Here is a 17,583-nt window from a genome sequence, read left to right as displayed (position 1 = left end):
GATAACCCCCCAGATAATGCTAAAGTGGGGGGGGGGGTCTAGTCATTAACTATTCTGAATAAGTGGTTTGATTCTCTCTTGTTGGAGATGCTTGGTATTTATTTAGTGTGAATGTCACTTGACACATATCAGCACAAGCCTGAATGGTGTCCAGCTGGTATAATGAACACATAAAACCAAATTATGTTGTTTCTGGCTGGTTATCTTTTTTAATGGCAGAAACAAGGCTCAAATTACTTCTAACTAAATACTCTGTGTGAGTGACGTCCAATAGCTTGAAAATTTATACAGCATCCAAACATAACACCAGATAAAAAAGTGTTTCATGAAGTGGTTTGTGAGCTAAGAACCTGATTGTACATATAGTCCCCTTTTAATTTATGCATGATTCCATTTTAAAAGTAGCTTTCGGACAGAAAAGCTTTCGAATTAGACAAGACAATGGTTAGTTTGTTACAAAGCACTGCCATGAGTTATATAAGTAAAAGTAATAAAGGTATTGACTAAATACACATGCAATAAATGCAGACAAAGATAAAAGATCCTCCTAAAGATCAAATTCAATTCAGTCCTTTAAGATACCACAGTAGGTCTGTCGTTTCAGGTTGAAATGTTAGTTGTCTGGATTAGTGGATTGAAGTTGAAGTGTTGCATTCAGTAGCTGCAATAGCTTCTTCAGTTGGATAGTCAGTTTTCCGGTGTAGTTAAAATCACTGGGTAGAGCACATTTGGTCATGTAAATGGTCTTTGGATAGGCATATGGACAAGAATGGAATAGTGTAGGATAGGTGGGCTTCAGATTGGTTTCACAGGTCGGCAAAACATTGAGGGCCGAAGGGCCTGTACTGCGCTTGAATGTTCTATGTCAACGAGCAAAGTTTGTTTTTCCTTCTTGATTCTGCTGGCATGACACTTCTTGAAGACAGTTTATCCCCTTTCAACAGAACAGGAACGATTTCTGGTACTTCTAGTGACAAAAAGAAGACTCATGCTATTCACAATATTTTCAAAGAGCTGTGGTTGGAACTGTCATCTTAGGCCCTCCTGAGGTGTTTGCACAAAGTGGCTTTTACAGCCTGCCTTTTATAATTCAAAAACTCAAAATGACTGCTCTGCAACTCTAATGAGACTGGAATCCATTTGGTTTAGCTTCCTGGCTCCTTACCATTGTCACAGAAGTTATGATTTTTTACAGCTTTGGAAGATTTAATTGTGTAATCTGAGGCTTACTGAATTTCAAATGTCTTTTGTGATTCTTCTTGAGATAAGTACAATCTGATTTCTTCATCTGGCTGATCACAGTTTATTCCATGTGGTAAATTGGAGGACTTTTGGAAGCCAATTCTTTTAAGGTTCCTTTTGTCCATTTGAAGAAAGATTAGCTTTTTACAAAATCTTTATCATGCAACTCTGTTCCTAATATAAGACTCTTAACTGGTGAACCATCCTGCTGCAAAAAGCAGATCCCTGGGACAACAATTTTCTGGTTCTTCATTTTCAGTCAGTTGATAGCACGCTAACCTCTGAATCAAAGGGCCAAGTATTCCATGACTTGAACATCATTTGCACTTCACTGTTGTACTGGGAAAGTGCTAGATTGTTAGAAGTTCCATCTTTATTGAGATTTGGATCTAAGGTTGTATCAACTTGTAAATATCCAGATTAATATTATATTAGACAATGCCTCTTGATCTATCAAGGTAGTGAAAATGACCCGTTAAGTCACATTGAGTTGAGTAAAACCTCAACAATAAAAACCTTGCTAGACACCCATAAGCCATGAATGCACTTAGCCGCAGAGGTGAGAGAAGTCTGAATTCATCAGGTTAAAAGAATCATACAAAGTTCCAGCCAATCCAGCAGTGACATAAGGAATTCTTTGTGTACTTATACATTCTGTCTGGACTTGAAATAAGTGATGAGGTCAGTTATATGCTTTGGTGAAAATGGGTTTGTGCTGATGTCTTGTTGTGCTAAACCAAATGAATGTTCAGCTCTCATATGTGGACGTGGATCAGTAATATTACACACTGTAGTTGCTCACTTCAGTCAGTGATGTAAATATGGAATGTGGTTGTTGCCTTCACAGCCGAATAAAATTCAGTATGTAAATAATTTTGACTTCAGGTATGTGGCGCATCTCCCTTTCTTGTCTCTACAAAATTGTGCACATTTCTCACACAGAGGTCTCTGTGAGATCTTGAGAGAATATTTGTGGGGGGTGAGGACCTAAAAACTGCCTCAATTTTCTTTCCTTCATTCAATACTACAATTCTTCCATAAAGTGACCAAGCAATAAAAATCCCATTGACAATGAATCCTTGACATGCTAAACCGCTTATGTAGTTGCTGCTAAAAGTATTCATCAGGCAAGCCCCAAGGGCCTTAGGTTGTCACAGGTAAATGCAGTTGTGTCTGTAAAGAAAGCAAGAGAAAACACTGCAAAAGTCTCTTTTCCTAACATGATTAATCAAAGGTCTTTTAGTCATCACTTTTTTAAATTTAAGTTTCAGTTGTTCCAGGCAGTGGCTATATTTTAAGTTAAATCAATCTGAGTTTCAAATGCAAGCATAAATTCACAGAATTTGGAGTGCTGATATCGAAAATCTCAGTTTAAATATATTCGAATCATCATGTTTTAGAATCAGGTGATGGCAAGGAAATCTAAATTGGATTGTTGTCAATAACAATTGGAAACCTGACAGAAATGGGTCTTGACCTTGAACACACCATCCAAAACTCATGTGTACAGAAAAAGCCCAGTCAATTCCTCAAATTTGATTTTTTTAAAGCAAAAATGTTTTTTTTAAAAAAGAGCCTTCTTTCATTACTTTGTGTAGCTCTTCATAGATTTTGTGACAACTTGGTTGATGATGTTGTATGACTAACAGTAAAATTTGGTTCAAGAGGCAATTGACAAAGTATCAATAGGAAGAAATATTATGATGTCACATCAGATGTCAGAGGTAGTTTCTTTACTCGGAGAGAAGGAGGGGCGTGGAACGCACTGCCTGCAATATTAGTAGACTCGCCAACCTTAAGGGCATTTAAATGGGCATTGGATAGGCATATGGATGATAATGGAATAATGTAGGTTAGATGGGCTTCAGATTCGTTTCACAGGTCAGCGCAACATCAAGGGCCGAAAGGCTAGTACTGCGCTGTAATGTTCTACGAATAGAAGAATCATTAGATTCCCTACAGTGTGGAAACAGGCCCTTTGGCCCAATCAGTCCACACCAACCCTCTTAAGAGTAATCCAACCAGACCCATTTCCCTCTGACTAATCCACCTAGCACTATGGGCAATTTAGTACAGCCAATTCACCTGACCTGTACATCTATGGACTGTGGGAGGAAACCCATGCAGATGCGAGGAGAATGTGCAAACTCCACACAGACAGTCACCCGAGGCTGGGATCAAACCAGGGATCCTAATGATATGAAGCGGCAGTGCTAATCACTGAGCCACCGTGAATGTTGGTGGATTGTGTTGTTGGGTGGCTTTTTATCTCTTTTCTCCTTTCTACACTAAAAATGTATGTTTTTTATTTAGTGTTTGCTCAGAATAAATGCTCGCTCAAATTTTAAGCTCAACGGTAACTGCTGTTGTGTTGCCCACAAAGACTTACAATCCCCATGGCATTGGCTCTGACACTAATAGGACAATGCCCTGACTAATCAAAATCAACCTGCTTGGCTGTTAACTGTTGATCAGCATTATTGGGTGCTTTTCCATAGCAACCACCCCACCAATCAGAGTCCACTTGCTAACCAGAGTTGAGAGTGTGGTGCTGAAAAAGCACATCCTGTCAGTCAGCATCCGAGGAACATGAGAATCGCGTTTCGGGCATAAGCCCTTCATCAGGAAATGCTAACCAACCAGCACTCTCCTCATATTCAGCATACTTGTTGGTTTTTGCCTTGAATTTGTATTCTTACAAAATGTTCTGATGAGAACAAGATTAAAAAAATTCAGCAAATGTACCTTTTTCAGAAATATGCACTGCTAAAATTATGACGTATTCCTTCCTAATTGAAAAATTTGACATTCTGCAAATTTGTGTGAGGTTTTTAAGTCCAAAGTCATTCTTAATTGTTAAAATTCCAGTTACGGATATCACACTTCAAGTGTTTTATAGCTAGAGTAATAGTATTGAAGAGCAAGTTCTCATCAGCACAGTGGTTTTTCTATTTGACTGCAATGTGCCTCATGGGGAAAAATAGAATCACTGAATGTTGCAGGATTTCCTTGTTTATCTGCACATGTGCAGACTCCAAAAGTTGCTGTCAGTTTCAGAGGAGTAGTGATGGCAAATGGTGCTGAAAATTTCACCACCATAAAATTTGGGACTTTGTCAAAATAAATTCAAAATGCATCTCAGTGACATTAAGTGAATAATAGTTGGATACTTGTTACACCTGTTTATGATAATTGCAGGCAGGAGATATCACAGTCTGGATGCAATGTAGGTATTTTCAAAATTAAGCAAATCATTTTCAGTTGGTTAACGTACACATTCTACTCTTTCTTGGACTCTCAAGCACAAGCCAACTTGTGCAGTTCTTTTTCTTTAATGTTGCTGATTTGCCCTCAGATTTGGCTGCTATCCCCGACTTTCAGGCTGGGGCGATGGAAAACTGGGGTCTGACCACCTACAGAGAGTCAGCTCTGCTTTACAACCCTGTAACCTCTTCAGCCTCTGACAAACTTGGAATCACCATGATCATAGCGCATGAACTGGCTCACCAGGTAACATCAGCTTAACATTTTGCAACTTTAATTGAAAGTTAAAGACTAATCAGGCGGAATATCTTTCCACTACTCCAGTTGAACTTGGAAATGACAGGCAAATGAGTTGAGAGACAGCTGGAGCCTCCTGGGCAACAGCTCCATTTTGCTTCCTGGCTCCCCATAATGGGTGCTACAAAAGGAGTCATGTGGAGCAAGGCCTTCTGTCCCAGTTAGAATCACTTTTCTTAGCACTGTTTTGTAGGATTACCTAATCCACCATCCTGGTAGACCTGGGACAGTTGCGACTGCGCTCCAATATGCAAGAATTTGCCTAGTGGAAGACTTCTCCTCCCTTGATGTTGCTGCTCCTCAGTTACCTGAAACTACAGAGCCTGCAGTTCTGCTGTTGTCTTTTATGAACCTTCACTGCTGTTTCTGTTGGAAGTGTTCCCTTAGACTGGAGTGCCTTCGGTGTCATTATTGGTCATAGGAGTCTGTCACATAATGCACTTTGATTCAGGAAATGAACTGGGGTTGTGGAAATCTTTGAGGTCCAGTTGGAAGTTTGTAATGGTATTGCCTTAATAACAGGATGGTAATTTTTTTTGTTCCGCAATCAGGAATATAGTTATCCTTTCTCTTTTTTTTCTTTTAACATCAATGATAAAAAAAAGAACCATTCCCTTGATGTTGCAACCCTTAATTAGTCACTGATTGTCCTCAAGTGTGGCTCAGGAAAGAGTTTGCTTCTGATTTATGACTCATTCAATGATGAAGAATTCTTCGAACTTTGAAACAAAAATGAAACTCTAGAAATGAGAATCAGTGATTGGCATTCCAGTGTGCTATGAATCCATACTGTTTTTCTTTACATAATATTTTGAAATAATAGTTGCTATGCTGGATTGTGTTAACACCTGTGGTGTATAAACTCATTATTATTTATATAGGCAGCAAAAGAATAAACTAGTTGCTGACGTCTGAAATGTTTTTCTCTTAGTGGTTTGGAAATTTGGTAACCATGGAGTGGTGGAATGATCTTTGGCTGAATGAAGGATTTGCCAAGTTCATGGAAATTATCTCAGTTAACATCACACACCCAGAGCTTCAAGTTGTAAGTACTGATGAGCTTTTGTTGAGGATAATTGAGGAGTCTAGACCTTTTATAAGGATCATTGTCACATTGTAGTGAATTCTGTCTATTAAGAAATTGCATATGTTAAACATCTCATATTTAATATTGTGGAAAAGACTAAGCAAGCTATAAATTTCAGCTGCTCCAGCTTGAAAATATTATTATAAAATAATAGACAAGTCATATCCATGGTGCACTGATGCAGATACAGAAATATTATCTGGCAAGGTAGTGATGTCGCTGTCTTCCTACTGAGCCATGAGAAACAGATTCGAACTTCCCATTCATATGTGATGATTTGGATGTGCCGATATTGGACTGGGATGGGCAAGATCAGAAGTCTCAGCCTTTGAGACACACAGCAATGCAGAATCGCTGAGCAACAACTGATAGCTAAGTTCTGTATCCATGAAGATGGCCTCTTGGGTTCATGTTGCGCCTCATGTAGCTCCACCAGACATTGTTCTATATTTGTAAAATCTTCCTTACGGTCCTGTTTTAACACCATCACCTTGATAACGTGTTATGATCTATCTACCTTAATTAGTTTACACAGTTTTAGATTACTTGTTAGACCCTTGGCATGCATCTCTTATAGGCAAAAGTGAGGACTGCAGATGCTGGAGATCAGAGTCTAGATTAGAGTGGTGCTGGAAAAGCACAGTAGGTCAGGCAGCATCCAAGGAGCAAGAGAATCGACATTTCGGGCAAAAGACCTTCAAAAGCCATTCCTGATGAAGGGCTTTTGCCCGAAACATCGATCTTACTGCTCTTCGGATGCAGTCTGACCTGCTGTGCTTTTCCAGCACCACTCTAATCTAGACATGCATCTCTTACACCTAACATGTCATTCCAGTCATTTGGTTTGTCTCGAGTACTATCTTATTTTTAATTTTTTGTAATTATCTCTCTGCCTCAACTAATTGGATAATAGGTCATCCCTTCACTTGCTATTCAGCTGTTGACACTTTACTCACACATGTCTGACACTTTTGATCACCTGCAGAGACTTGCTATTCAGCCTGTCAACACTTTATCACAACATTTGTACCACCTTTTGATCTCTCTGCCTATAACTTCCATGTCTGTGTGCTTTCCTTCACTTCACCTGGTGAAGGAGTAATGCTTTAAAAGGTTGTGATTTCAAATAAACCTATTGGACTATAACCTCGTGTCATGTGACTTCTGACCTCATTTATATGTGATTAGTTGTTGATTTTTGGAAGCAATCAATATGAGCTCCTAATGATCATGCAGAGTGAGAAAATCTTGAATTTGAATTGCCTTAATCTGCTCTCCTCCAAATTTTAACAGTTAAACCATTGGTGATAGAAATGAAAAGTTAAGGGCAGTTACTTGCTTGAGCTGCTGACCTTTTAGCGAAACAGTGGCATTGAAGTTCATTAAAAAAACTGTTCAGTCATTGTTAATGATTGGTGTGTTTGGAAAAATAAATGGAACTGTTGTACTTTGTAAAAGTTTAGTTTCTACCTTTGGTTTACTAATTAAAGCTATAGTAGAGTTGGTTAAGGTAAAGTTGCACAGAATTCATAGTAGATGAATCATAGAAGTGCAACTTCAGTGCGACTTGAGAACTGAGACCATCTGGGACAATGCAGCCCTCTAGATGTTAGAATGTGCGTTCACTTCTGGTCTCCCTGCCATAGGAAAGATGTTGTTAAACTGGAAAGGGTTCAGAAAGACTTAGAAGGATTTTGCCAGGATTGAAGGGGATCATGAGGAGCTTTTGGGAGGGGTTGCATAGGCTGAGGTGTTTTCCCCTGAAGCATTGGAGGCTGAGGGGAGACCTTTTAGAGGTTTATAAAATCATGAGAGATGTGGATAGGATAAAAAGTCAAGGTCTTTATCCCGAGGTCTTTTTCTCAGGATAAGGGAGTCCAAAATTAGAGGGCATAGATTAAAGGTGAGAGGGGATCGATATAAAAGGGACCTAAGGGGCAACATTTTCATGCAGAGGGTGATGTGTGTATGGAAGAAGCTGCCACAGGATGTGGCAGAGGCTGGTACAATTACAGCATTTAAAAGGCAGCTGGATGGGTACATGAATAGGAAGGATTTAGAGGAATATGGACCAAATGTTGGTAAATTGGAGTAGATTTAGGGTATCTGGTCAATGTGGATGACAATAGACAATAGGTGCAGGAGTAGGCCATTCTGCCCTTTGAGCCTGCACCACCATTCAATATGATCATGGCTGATCATCCTTAATCAGTATCCTGTCCTGTCTTATCTCCATAACCCTTGATTCCACAATCCTTGAGAGCTCTATCCAACTCTTTCCTAAATGAGTCCAGAGACTGGGCCTCCACTGCCCTCTAGGGCAGAGTATTGCACACAGCCACCACTCTCTGGGTGAAGAAGTTTCTCCTCATCTCTGTCCTAAATGGTCTACCCCGTATTTTTAAGCTGTGTCCTCTGGTTCGGCACTCACCCAATAGCGGAAACATGTTTCCTGACTCCAGAGTATCCAATCCTTTAATAATGTTATATGTCTTAATCAGATCCCCTCTCAGTCTTCTAAACTGAAGGATATACAAGCCCAGTCGCTCCAGTCTTTCAGTGTAAGGTAATCCCGCCATTCCAGGAATTGACCTTGTGAACCTACGCTGCACTCCCTCAATAGCCAGAATGTCTTTCCTCAAATTTGGAGACCAGAACTGCACACAGTACTCCAGGTGTTGTCTCACCAGGGCCCTGTACAGCTGCAGAAGAACCTCTTTGCTTCTATACTCAATCCATCTTGCTATGAAGGCCAGCATGCTATTAGCCTTCTTCACTACCTGCTGTACCTGCATGCTTACCTTCATTGACTGGTGTACAAGAACACCCAGATCTCTCTGTACTGCCCCTTTACCTAAATTGATTCCATTTAGGTAGTAATCTGCCTTCCTGTTCTTGCCACCAAAGTGGATAACCATACATTTATCCACATTAAACTGCATCTGCCATGCATCTGACCACTCACCTAACTTGTCCAGGTCACCCTGTAATCTCCTAACATCCTCATCGCATTTCACCCTGCCACCCAGCTTAGTATCATCAGCAAATTTGCTATTGTTGTTGCTAATACCATCTTCTATATCATTAACATATATTGTAAAAAGCTGCGGTCCCAGTACTGATCCCTGCGGTATCCCACTGGTCACTCCCTGCCATTCCAAAATGGAGCTGTTTATCACTACTCTTTGTTTCCTATCAGCCAACCAACTTTCAATCCAAGTTAGTACTTTGCCCCCAATACCATGCACCCTAACTTTGCTCACTAACCTCCTATGTGGGACTTTATCAAAAGCTTTCTGAAAGTTCAGGTACACTACATCTACTGGATCTCCCTCGTCCATCTTCAGAGTTACATCCTCAAAAAATTCCAGAAGATTAGTCAAGCATGATTTCCCCTTCATAAATCCATGCTGACTCTGCTCTATCCTGTTACTACTATCCAGATGTGTTGTAATTTCATCCTTTATAATAGACTCCAGCATCTTTCCCACCACTGAGGTCAGACTAGCTGGTCTATAATTTCCTGTTTTCTCCCTCCCATCTTTCTTAAAAAGCGGTACAACGTTAGCCACCCTCTAATCCGCAGGAACTGATCCCGAATCTATCGAACTCTGGAAAATAATCACCAACGCATCCACGATTTCTCGAGCCACCTCCTTCAGTACCCTGGGATGTAGACCCCATCAGGCCCTGGGGACATATGAACCTTCAGACCTAACAGTCTATCCAACACCAATTCCTGGCAAATATAAATTCCCTTAAGTTCAGGTCCTTCAGCCACTGTTACCTCAGGGAGATTGCTTGTGTCTTCCCCAGTGAACACAGATCTGAAGTACCAATTCAATTCTTCTGCCATTTCTTTGTTCCCCGTAATATATTCCCCTATTTCTGTCTTCAAGGGCCCAATTTACATCTTAACCATTTTTTTGCCTTTCACATACCTAAAAAAACTTTTACTATCCTCCTTTATATTATTCGCCAGTTTACCTTCGTACCTCATTTTTCCTCTGCGTATTTCCTTCTTAGTAATCCTCTGTTGTTCTTTAAAAGCTTCCCAGTCCTCCGTTTTCCCACTTATCTTTGCTATGTTATACTTTTTCTCTTTTAACTTTATATGTTGCTTAAATTCCCTCATCAGCCATGGCCACCCATGCCTCCTCCTAGGATCTTTCTTCCCTTTTGGAATGCACTGATCCTGCAACTTCTGCATTATACACAGAAATATCCGCCATTGTTCCTCCACTGTCATCCCTGCTAAAGTATTGCACCATTGAACTTTGGCCAGCTCCTCCTTCATAGCTCCATAGTTTGCTTTATTCAACAGAAATATTGTCACTTCCGATTGTACCCTCTTCCTCTCAAATTGCAGAGTTGGACTGGAGGGTTTGTTCCCGTGCTATATAACTCTAACTTTAAACCATCACTCCTTCCATCACCAATGCTCAAGAGCATCACAGTGTAGCATCTATAAGGTGCACTGCAGAAATTCCTCAAGGCTCCTTCAACAGCACCTTCCAATCCCACAACCACTGACATTAAAATCCCTTCTAAGCATCTCACCATCCTGACTTGGATATTTATCATACCTTCACTGTCTTTGAGTCAAAATCCTGGAAGTGACTTTGTAATGGCAGCTAGGCATGGGTGATAAATGTTGGTCCAGCAAGCAAGGGTCACATCCCATGAATGAAATAAAACAATGATTTTCTTGTTCACCATCACAGATTACCAATTTCTAGCACTGTGTACCTGTGCATAGATTACATAACCTCACCGCCTTACTTAAATGTTCTCAGTACTATTTTTGTTGTCACATTCTCTCAATATAATGACAAATAATAAAAATGTTTCACAATAACTGAAGGTTAAGCCAATCCATTGAGCTATTTTTCTTTTATTGTCTTTATTAAAGATCTATACAGGGATTTGAGTAGCATATGGAATAGTGAGGTTGGTGGTAGAGTCTAATGCGACGTCTGGCAAAGCTTCTTAACTTCAGGAGAATCTTGCCGCACCTTTTATGTTTTTGCTGATTGTAATAGTGTCCTGCAGATTTATCAGTGGCAAGTTGCCAATTTAAAGGTGATTACTGTTTGTTAAATATCTATACCCCACAACTCGTCTCATTACTATTCAGCTTCTCATCATACCAAATGTGCCAAACAAGCTCACCATTAAGGATTATTAACATAGAAAGTCAGCGTAAGTTCTTGAAAACTTCAGCTCATTGCTGGCTGCAAACCACCTTCACGTTGGACACAGGGCACTAACATCTTGGTATACACTGCAAAGGCACCAGTCACACGGACCCCATGTCCCCAGGCATTGGCATCTGACATGTGCCAGCCTCAAGACTCTTCATTACACATCTCTGATCCACTCACTGTACACCTGGGGTATACTGGCAACTTTCATTATAGTGCTGCAGCAAGGACACTTTATGTTCAGGGACACAAACACAGCTCACGGACTGCACCAGGCTGCATCTTCAGCATGTTTACTTATTGTCACAGCTTGTTCTCGCTGAGCCTACCGGGATGCTCATGGCATCTCCACCTGCCTTGCCACTTAGAGTCTCCTCATAAGGGCAGCACACCACCCATCATGACTCTTTCTGCTTTCTTATGAGCTTTCTTTTCCTCCTGGCAGGAGAAGGAGGTAATGTATTAAGGGAGATTATAGTGGATATGGCAGCTATTACTCTAGATGCAGTTGGGGAGCTGTCCTGAGTGAGTGTCCTGAGAGGGTATGGAGGGAATGTATTGTGGTGTCGGGGACTGGTATGGGTGACAGGGAGTGAGGGAAGATGTTGCAGCCATTACTGAGAGTAGTAGAGAGCAACTGGTGGCCCCTTTTGCCAGAGTGGAGAAGGTCATTAACCTTCTTCCTACATTGCTGTATGTTCCTCCAGCTGAGACTGCACTGACTCAAGTGGACCAGCCTGGCATGGTGTGGTGCCATGAAATCCACTATTGGCCCTGCAGGAAGAGAGTACCCTGCATCTACAACAGTCTACAGCGGGATCGCTTGGTCCTTGCCTACAAAGCAGGGCACCATTCCCCCTGTCTGCTACATCCAGGGGCAAAGGTCCCATACCGTGTAGGGCAGCTCCTGGCTACAGTGCATCTCCAGGTGCTACTGGGCTTTTAAAGATGGCGGAGTCACTAGGAATGCCAGCAGCTACCTGATGAGTGGCACATTGTTTTGGGAATGGCACATGTTGGGATGGGGATAGAATCAAACATGAGACTTGCCATTGATACTGTGAGAAATCTCGCAAGACCATGCAGCAAGATTCCTTCAAAAAACTACACAATTTGCTCTTAGCCAAAAACTGAAAGGTTCAGCCTGTTATGTAAAAGCTGAGTCTCTTTTAATAACATGACTTTTATTTTGAGTCGAAATGTGTGGTGCTTGAACAGCACAGCTGGTCAGGCAGCATCTGAGGAGGAGGAGAATCGATATTTTTGACTCTGACCCTCTCAAATATATCGTCAGAACATGTTCATTGTTCCAAGCTTCCAAGGTGCTTGAATACCATCAAGTCAGATGTATTGATGAATGGTTTTCTTCAGCTTTTACAATTTTTTATTTAGTAAAATTGTTTGAGGAAAATAATCTTCATTAAAATAAAATTTGTGAATGATTAAACTTTATTCTATTCCATCGTGTCGACCTGCAAAATTTAATATTTGCAGTATTGAGCTCTCCTGTTATCCCGTAGCAATTTTGAAATAAGTAATGAATATTTAACAAGCTAGCTATTTCCCAGTGAATGTGCCACTAGACTTATTGGGGCTGAACTGAGAGGTTATTTTCAGTGTCTGGGGCATCTAGAACTTTGGGCCAATATTTATGTGTGTTTATATCAAAATGTGCAACACTATATCAGTTAAGAAAAAGGACAAAGTTAGTACATTTTTGTCATGGCCAACATTTTACTATTTTTGAAGTATGAAGATGAACATCTGTCATTCTTCATATCTCAGCCACTGATGCTGAAAGTGCGTACATGGAAACAATGAAGACCAACCAGGGACAGCTTTGTCGACTGACTTTATTTCATCCAGTCAAGAAATGTCAGTGATTCTGTTCAGTGCTTAAGATAGAGCATTCTGAGTACTGCAGAATCCAAACCAAATCCGTTCTAGTTCTGTGGTAGTGACTGTTCAGGAATGGTTGTGAGACATTTGTTTTGCTTTGTTTAAATAACAGACTAATTACAATTTGTTATGCTGTGGCAAAAGTATGTGTGTAAAGTGTGACTGTGAAATTCTAGAATTCGAGTGTAAATCTTCCTGTTTCTCATAGAGAGAATTCTTCTTGAGTAAATGTTTCAGTGCAATGGAAGTAGATTCCTTCAATTCTTCCCATCCAGTATCAACTCCAGTGGAAAACCCTGCACAGATCCAAGAAATGTTTGATGATGTCTCCTATGAGAAGGTATGTTGTGAAATTAACCTATAGTTGCTTGTTGAGTGGAGAAGCAGAAAAAAAGTAATTCAGTAGCTTATTACTTGAATTTATACAATGTAATAAAAGGATGTTCGAATTATTAGTAATCTGTCTTATTTATTTGAAAATGAATTAATTGCTGAAGAATTCATATGGTATTGAGTAGTCAATGGGGAGAGACTTGGTAGATTCAATGCATGCTCACAGAGAAAGTAATGAAGCCTTTTGTGTTCGTACTATATAAAACTAGCCAACTCGGTGTGACTTAGAATAAGTTGGATAATAAATAGAGCTGGGGAGGTAAGCAGAGAGCTTTGGAAAGGAGAGAGAGATTCAGGAAAATTACAATTACCAGAGAAGTGGAATTGAGTAAATTATTTGGAGAAGTCTGGGTCCAATTTGATTTCATCCTAGGATCTTAAAAGAAATGGCTAGTGAGATAGTTGATGCATTGGTTTTAATTTTCCAAAACTCCCTAGATTTAGGGAAGATATTATTAGATCAGAAGATAGTAAATGTAACCCCTTTATTCAAAAAGGGAGAGAGCCTAGTAGTATTGTCACTGGGCTAGAAATCCAGAGGTCCAGGCTGATAACTGGTGACATCTTCGAATCCCATCATAATAGATGGTTCAATTTGAATTCAATAATAATTTGAAAGACAAAGCTGGCATAATGGTGACTGTTAATTGTTGTAAAACAAAAAACCCATCACCTTCACTGATGTCCTTTAAGGAAGAAAATTTGCCATCCTAACCCTATGTATGACTCCAGACCTAGAATACTGAGCTTTAGGCAATTAGGGATGGGCTTTAAATATTGGATTACCCAACCGTGTCAACATACCTCAAACAAATCTTAAACAAATACAGGAAGTAGAAATTTATGGGCTAGTCAATTTAACATTTTTTCATTGGAAAACTGTTGAAGGTTTTATTAAAGAAGCTAAAGTAGAACACTTGGATAAATTGAAGGCAATCAAACAGATGGCATAGTTCTGAGAAAGAGCAATCATGTTTAGTCTGACAAATAGAGTTCTTTGATGAAGTAACATGTGCTTTGGCTGAAGGGAAACTGATGGGTGTACTGTGCTTAGATATCCCGAAGGCATTTGATAAGATGGCCTAGAAAAAGGATAATACACGTAGGGCCTATCATATTTGCATTGGTAGAAGATTAGCTGGCCAATAGGAAGGAGAAGGGTATAAATGGATCATTTTCTGGTTGGTGTGATGTAATAGGTAGAATGCCACAGGAATTAGTGCTGGCACCATAGCTGTTTGCAACTTATATAATTATTTGATTGTCAGCTTTGCTGATGACACAAAGATAGGGAGGTGCTATGAAAAGGACATAAGGAGCCTACACAAAGTTATAGATTGGTTCAATGAGTGGGCAAAGGTATGGCAAAATGGAACATAATGTGGGAAGATGTGAAATTATTTATTTTGGCAAGAAGAATATAAAATAAATATTATTTAAATGGTGAGAGCTCTAAGATGCAGAGCAATATGAGTATACTTGTGTATGAATTCCAAAAATTGAAAAAGTTAAGAAAGCTAATAGAATATTAACATGTTTTGCAAGAATAATTGAATGTAAAAGTAAAGAGGTTATGCTTCAGTTATGCAGGGCATTAGTGAACATCATTTCTTTGAATTTTCATTCTGGCAGTGTGGGACCTCCAGCGAACTGGAATTCAGTGCCCAATTAATGTGTTGATACATATGTCACGTGTAGAACCTTTAGAATGGCTGTGCGTGCAGTCCGATAGCTTAGAGAGAACATTGTTGGTGGACCATACCCAGATAACTGTGTACAAATAAGATTGCTTAATTTAAGGGAGAATGTACATGTGTTTTTGGCAGTGTAAAGAAAGTTTACTAGAATAATACCGGGAATGGATGGGGGGAGAAACATAAAAAAATTAGGAAAAGGAGTAGGCTATTCAGTTCTTTTGAGTCTGCTCCGTTATTCAGTCTGATCCTGGCTGCTTATCTGACTCAATACCCTGTTCCACTGTCACCCCATGTACTTTGAACCTTTTAACCTCAAGAGCTATATCTAATTCTTTTTTTGGAAAACATTCACTGTTTTGGCATTATATGCTTTCTGTGGAAGACAAATCTACCAGCTCACCACTCTCTGGGTGAATAATTTCTCTGACTTGTACTGTGGGGAAAGGCTAGATATGCTGAGCTTGGAATTTAGAAGGCTATGAGGTTATTTAATTGAAATACATAAGATTTGAAGTGATCTTGAAGGCGTGGCTAGAACAGAGGCAGTTTTGAGTTATGGGAGAATCCAGTACTAGGGTCAATGTTTGAAACAAGAGGTCAGCCATGCGAATCAGAGATAAAGCAAATGTTTTTCCCATAGAAGGCTGCAATCTTTAGAACTCTCTTCCTAAAAGATTGGTGGAAGCAGAGGCTTGGAATATTTTTAAGGGAGAATTGGATAGATTTTTGTAAGCATGGAGATGAATGGTTATTCGGAAAATGGGGAATATGGATTTGAGCTACAATCATCAGGCATTATCATATTAAATGGTGGCACAGGTTTGAGAGGTCGAATGGCCTACTCTTGCTCCTTATTCCAATTTTGTTAACCTGCAAATACTAGCTACAGGGAGTCAGTAAGCTCAGTTGGTTGGATGATTGGTTTGAAATGCAGATTGACAACAACAGCATGGGTTCAATTCCTGCATCAGCAGAGATTGCCAAGAAAGACTTTTCTCCTCAACGTCTCACCCTCAACTGAGGTATTGTGACCCTCAGGTTAAATCACCATTAGTTGTCTGTGTAATGAGAGGGCAGCCCTATGGTCGATTAGGACTATGGTGACTTTACCTTTATTCCTATGTATGTTTGTATGGCGGTTAAGGTAGCACCTACAGATATTGTTTATGTGTATTTCCACAAGACATTTGATAAGGTTCTGCGTAAACGATTATTAACAGAAGTGAGAATGGATACTGTTGGAGGTGACTGTGACATTGGTCAGTTGTAACCAGGGAAATAGTAGGTGAGATAAAGGAAATGATCTGAGAATGTGTATATGACAAGTACATTCTGTTCTCTTACCTTTTCAGGCACAACAGCTTATGATATAGTCACATAAATACCTGTCATTAATGTGCACAAATCCACTTTAAATTATTGTCTTCAGTGAAAAATACATTTTGGGTAGCAGTATTGATTAAAACTATACTCATCTCAATCTGTGTGATGAAAAGTTTTATGAAGTTGGTTATAGTTTCTTTTCTGTTTTTGAAATGGACTTGAAAACACTGTGCTCATACCAGAACTCTTTATAAATTCATTTGCAGGTAAATGTAGTTTGTAAGATTAATTGATCAGCCTGCACTGTTTTTGACAATGAACTGATGTTGTAATGTACGAAATTAAGGTTATTATGATTGACTGGTCTGAATTGCAGGGAGCTTGCATTCTGAACATGCTGATGGACTATCTGACAGAAGATGTTTTTAAAACTGGCATTATTCAGTACCTACGTCGCCATAGTTATGGAAGTGCCAAAAATGAGGACTTGTGGAACAGTCTGACTAATGTAAGCTCAACTGATTCAATTGTCAAATCGCTTTTGTTAGTATTGAGTGAATCATGTCAACTGCTTAGTGCTATTCTTCTTTGCACTCTGAGTAAAATTATTGAGGGGTGTTCATGAGGCTTCCTGGATGTCACTTCTCCTCTTTGGTCAAGGATGCTAAATAGTGTAACAGTAATGGAGTGATAAACTGGTCTGAAGTATTAAATATATTGTGTCTTTTGTGCTTGCTTTATCTTCTACACTAGTTATTGTTATTTCATTTGAATGTTTGCAGCCAGATGATTGCTAATGCTGGTGCAGTTGTAGAGAACCATCTGTCTGTCATGACTTAGAGTGGACCATGACTCAGTTGAGGCTGTTAAGGTGAGCTCACATCAGCCTTCTGGTTTTTTTTCCCCTCTGAGGAAAAACAGAGTTTCTCCTTGGAATCTTCTGGATAGAGTGATGGCAAGTGAAAATTTGAAGTGCTGGAAGAAACACAAAGCGATTTAGAGTGGGAAACTGCAGCTTAGGGCCGAGATGCATAGGTATAGCTACCAGTGTGCTTGCGAAAGATGCCAGAGTTTGTGAAGCATTGGGTTCTAGAAGGTTGTAGGGTGCAGTTGGTGACAGATATTCAGAAGGACAAGGGCATGGAGATGTTTAAATACAATGCTGAGAATTTTGAAG

General features: G+C 39.8%; 1 protein-coding gene across 4 annotated transcripts in view; it reads left to right on the top strand.

The window, feature by feature from the left end:
* LOC140484693 (endoplasmic reticulum aminopeptidase 1-like) overlaps window positions 1-17,583 on the top strand; it is a 97,794-nt gene that overhangs the window by 42,441 nt on the left and 37,770 nt on the right. For all 4 annotated transcript variants that reach the window (XM_072583407.1, XM_072583397.1, XM_072583387.1 and 1 more), the window contains exons 8-11: window positions 4,598-4,752; window positions 5,735-5,848; window positions 13,202-13,333; window positions 16,783-16,914. In XM_072583407.1, the coding sequence (XP_072439508.1) occupies window positions 4,598-4,752; window positions 5,735-5,848; window positions 13,202-13,333; window positions 16,783-16,914 (533 nt within the window). The remainder of the gene's footprint in view (window positions 1-4,597; window positions 4,753-5,734; window positions 5,849-13,201; window positions 13,334-16,782; window positions 16,915-17,583) is intronic.

Source organism: Chiloscyllium punctatum, chromosome 2 (genome assembly GCF_047496795.1).
Source record: "Chiloscyllium punctatum isolate Juve2018m chromosome 2, sChiPun1.3, whole genome shotgun sequence".
In the NCBI taxonomy this organism is placed as follows: domain Eukaryota; kingdom Metazoa; phylum Chordata; class Chondrichthyes; order Orectolobiformes; family Hemiscylliidae; genus Chiloscyllium; species Chiloscyllium punctatum.
Note: the sequence above shows the minus strand (reverse complement) of the source record. Positions and strands in the feature narration are given on the sequence as shown.